Source organism: Cyprinus carpio, chromosome A13 (genome assembly GCF_018340385.1).
Source record: "Cyprinus carpio isolate SPL01 chromosome A13, ASM1834038v1, whole genome shotgun sequence".
Classification (NCBI taxonomy): domain Eukaryota; kingdom Metazoa; phylum Chordata; class Actinopteri; order Cypriniformes; family Cyprinidae; genus Cyprinus; species Cyprinus carpio.
Window position 1 is genome coordinate 2,909,713 of NC_056584.1, and position 4,307 is coordinate 2,914,019.

Genomic DNA, 4,307 nt, shown 5'->3' on the forward strand with positions numbered 1-4,307 from the left:
GCATTTTGTATATGCCTATGTGTTTAAAGAACATATGAATTTTGCACATATTTGAATAACAGCAATTTAGAGAATTATTATGTTCTGGGTGCTAACAATCTCTCACAAAAAAAAAAAAAAACAAGAAGATACATAAACAAGTTCTTCCCTCAATTCCCGCTCCCACATAACTCACATCTAGAAAGGAGACAAATTTACATTTATGAATTTAGCAGACGCGACTTGCAGTGCATTCAGGCTAACATTTTTTACCTAACGTGTGTTCCCTGGGTATTGAACCCACAACCTTTTGCGCTGCTAACAATGCTCTACCACTGAACCACAGGGACAATGAAAGCAAAAAGACAATTTATAAAAGAAAACATGCAACATATTAAATATTGATAAATATTAAATATAAACATTGTAACTGAAATCTGAAGACACAAATAGATAAAGTGCAATTAAATAAAAGTGTATTTTGGATGATTTCTTTCCACTAGTTTAAAATAATTAGTGAAAAAAAATATATATATATGAAAAGCCGTATAGGCTGAAATCACAAAATTCACTAATTCATAAAAAAAATAAAAATAATAATAATAAAATTGTCATTAATGGTTGTTTGCAATTTGTCAGGAAAGCGTTCTGCCGCTGGTACACTTTGCTAAAGGCAAACACTACAGTGCAAAAATACAGTCACTGTTGGATATTCTCTCAAAATACAGCAGCAGTCATGCAAATACAGCAGTCCATTATGATTATGACATACATATCCTTTCCTGTGGTCTCTTGGATGGTAAAGTGTCCTCTGGATTTTCACAGAAAGTGATAAGTAACCAAGGACTTTTTGCCCACACTGTGAATTCGGACACTACTCTTTGATTTTCACAATTAGATGCCTATTCTGATTACAAGTAGGAATTGGAGGAGCTGAATCCAGAGTTTGGACAGATCTTTTTAAGGAAAAACATGCAGAGTGCATGATGATTGTCCGACATGTACAGTAGAAGGATCTGCGCTTACAGTAGCGCTTACAGTAGGTGGCGGTATTACTCATCAGCAGGAAGCAGCAGTAGCAGAAGAAGAACAAGGTCGGTGAGAGGATCGGCATGTTACGTGACTAGTAACTTCATAATAACATTCACATGAAGACAGGGTTATCTGCGAGCTCGAGATCATGGTGCTGCAGGTACTCAGGCTCGCGCTGTCGTGTCGCTGTCAAACTGCGAGCAAATATGTACAACAGATACAGGTGAGACAGAGTACTGCTACAGCAGCGGTCACTATATCATCATATCATCATATCATCATATCATCACATGTGCTTTATTAGTGTGTAGCGTAAGCGTACGGAGCGTGATAGCTGTAGTTTCAGACCTGGACGACCTGAATGAAACACTTCCGCCTGAAGACTCCACTCACGCGCTGTCCGTGCGTTCATTCATTACATCTGTTAAAAATCCCAGACGTTTTCACATTTATAAAGGTCGCAATGAGATGCCGCCCTCGTTACAGGCGAAGTTTTGCCACAACCTCTCGTTTTATGAATGCAATAGTCATTTGACGTTGCTAAAATGAACATTCTATATATATATATATATATATATATATATATATATATATATATATATGTATGTATGTATGTATGTATATAAACAATAATTTACTTATTTGTTATTTTCGCATCCCGGCTGTTGTACTAGGCTCACAGTAACCACACAGATTTACAGCTGAGGTCCTAACTTCTAGAATCTAGAAGAAAAAAATAAAATAATTGAGGAATCCTAAAAATGTCAGCTAGTTTTTATATTTGGTATGGCCATGAATAAGCTGTTTCATATAAAAGATGTTTGCGTATAGTCCATGAGAGAAAGTAATAACTGAATTCACACAGCTGAACCTCTTTGTGAGCCGCTCTGCGTCCCTTACAGACCCCAAAACACCAACAGTGACTCTATTCTGTACATTACACTCCTTTTTAGTTATGAAATTGATGCAGTTATCTGCTGGATTATATTTATATTGTTGTTTTAGGAAGATACTTAGAGAAATTTATTTACAAATACTTAAAAATGTACAAATCAATGCTCCCATTGTTCTGTATGTATGTGTGTGTGTATATACAGTACAGGTCAAAAGTTTGGAAACATTACTATTTTTAATGTTTTTGAAAGAAGTTTCTTCTGCTCATCAAGCCTGCATTTATTTGATCAAAAATACAGAAAAAAATGTAATATTGTGAAATATTATTACAACTTAAAATAATTGTTTTTAAATGTATTATACTTTAAATTATCATTTATTTCTGTGATGCTGTTATTACTTTTAGGATCATTATCACATGATCCTTTAGAAATCATTCTAATATGATGATGATTCATTATCAAAGTTGGAAACAGTTCTGCTGCTTAATATTTTTTCAGAACATGTGATACTTTTTTAGGATACTTTGATGAATAAAAAGTTAAAAAAAAAAAAAAATAGAAGCTATGTTTTTAAAATATAAATATTTTGTAATAACAATATACACTACTGGTCAGTAATTTGGGGTCAGTAATTTTTTTTTTCTCTTTCTTTTTTTTTAATAAAATCAATACTTTTATTCAGCAAGGATGTGTTAAATTGATAAAAAGTGATAGTAAAGAAAATATATTATTAGAATGTATATTATTAGAATTTTTTTTTAATTTTGAATAAATGCAGTTCTTTTTAACCTTTTATTCATCAAATATATTAGACAGCAGAACTGTTTCCAACACTCATAATAAATCAGAATATTAGAATGATTTCTAAATGATCATGTGATAGACTGGATGTTACATGTGACACTGAAGGCTGGAGTAATGATGCTGAAAATTCAGCTTTGCATCACAGGAATAAATTATTTTTTTAAAGTATATTCAAATAGAAAACTATTATTTTTAAGTTGTAATAATATTTCACAATATTACATTTTTTTCTGTATTTTTGATCAAATAAATGCAGGCTTGATGAGCAGAAGAGACTTCTTTCAAAAACATTAAAAATAGTAATGTTTCCAAACTTTTGACGTGTACTGTGTATATATATATATATATATATATATATATTTGTGTGTGTGTGTGTGTGTGTGTATATATATGTGTGTGTGTATGTATATATATATATATATGCAGAATTTGAATAAAACATATAAGTTAATAATATATTAAACAGTTATTTGCATTGAGCAGCCATTACTCCAGTCTTTAGTCTTACATGATCTTTTAAAAAAATATTGTGATATGTTGATTTGGTACTGATTTATTTATTTGTTTTAAACCAACAATGCTACATGAAAGGTCACCTGAAGAAAAAAAGGGTTGTGTCCCACTTAATATTCATTAGATGGTAGTATGCAGAACAATAAGAATACATTCACATAAACATGCCAGAGGATGGCAGTATATCAAAGCTGGATAAATCTGACAGGTGTGCTATTAGGTGATGATTGTGTACAGTTTAAATGCAGTCATCGATCCAGCTGTGTTATTATTTATTAAGTTTACTTGCACTCGATGCTTGAATAACTGATGTCAGATATACTGTACTTACTGTAGTTACTGGCTGAAGTATGTCTTTATTGTCACCATGTCGACAGCGAACCCCTTTGCGGCAGTGGCTGCTGAAGAGAGGACAGACCACAGAAGGTGGACATGTGTCCGTCAGGACGGCGTCGATGCCCAGCGCGGCGAGCGATCGAGTGCTGAGTGATCGAGTGCTGGGCCGTTGGCTGGTGGGCTGCAGCGGGCTGGTGCTGGGTGCCGTGGTCCTGGGAGGGGTCACCAGGTAAAAACACACCCTTATAAAGTCACCTGCACAAAGGCAGACATGACTAGTCAGAAATCTACTGCTGATTGTGTGTAGTATTTTAATATTTAGGAGGCTAGTGGTCAGTGTAGTGAGTGACCTGATGTAACCGGACCAGTCACCATTACTGAGCCATAGCACTGTCACGATTTACACCAGTGATTATAACAGAGATATAACCTGAAGATGAGGTTAGACGTGTGCTTTCAGGGTCTGCACCCAAAACCTCAAATGCTAATTTTAAATCTGATTATGTTTGTTCTTCACTCAGGGAACAACAAGTGCAAAGTAAGTCTTAATAGAACATAAGCTCCAGCTGCTTGGTTAATATTTTTCAGCTCTGCAGACGACTGACTTTTGGCTGTTATAAGTGTTTTTGTGTTAGGGATGCACACGTGGGGAATTTCAGGGCTGAAACCAATAACTGATTGACATTTAAACCTTTAAAATGAAGCTGCTAACTAATAAGTAAAAAATGACTCTCTTGAACCAATATG

The 4,307-nt window shown here is 34.3% G+C and overlaps 1 protein-coding gene across 1 annotated transcript in view; it reads left to right on the forward strand.

Annotated features, from left to right (window-relative positions):
• The first annotated feature begins 1,035 nt into the window (after nucleotides 1-1,035).
• Nucleotides 1,036-4,307, forward strand: part of LOC109101035 (cytochrome c oxidase assembly protein COX15 homolog) — a 14,616-nt gene continuing 11,344 nt past the window's right edge. The window contains exons 1-2 of the mRNA XM_042768405.1: nucleotides 1,036-1,234; nucleotides 3,602-3,789. Of these exons, the coding sequence (XP_042624339.1) occupies nucleotides 1,160-1,234; nucleotides 3,602-3,789 (263 nt within the window). The 5' untranslated portion in view covers nucleotides 1,036-1,159. The remainder of the gene's footprint in view (nucleotides 1,235-3,601; nucleotides 3,790-4,307) is intronic.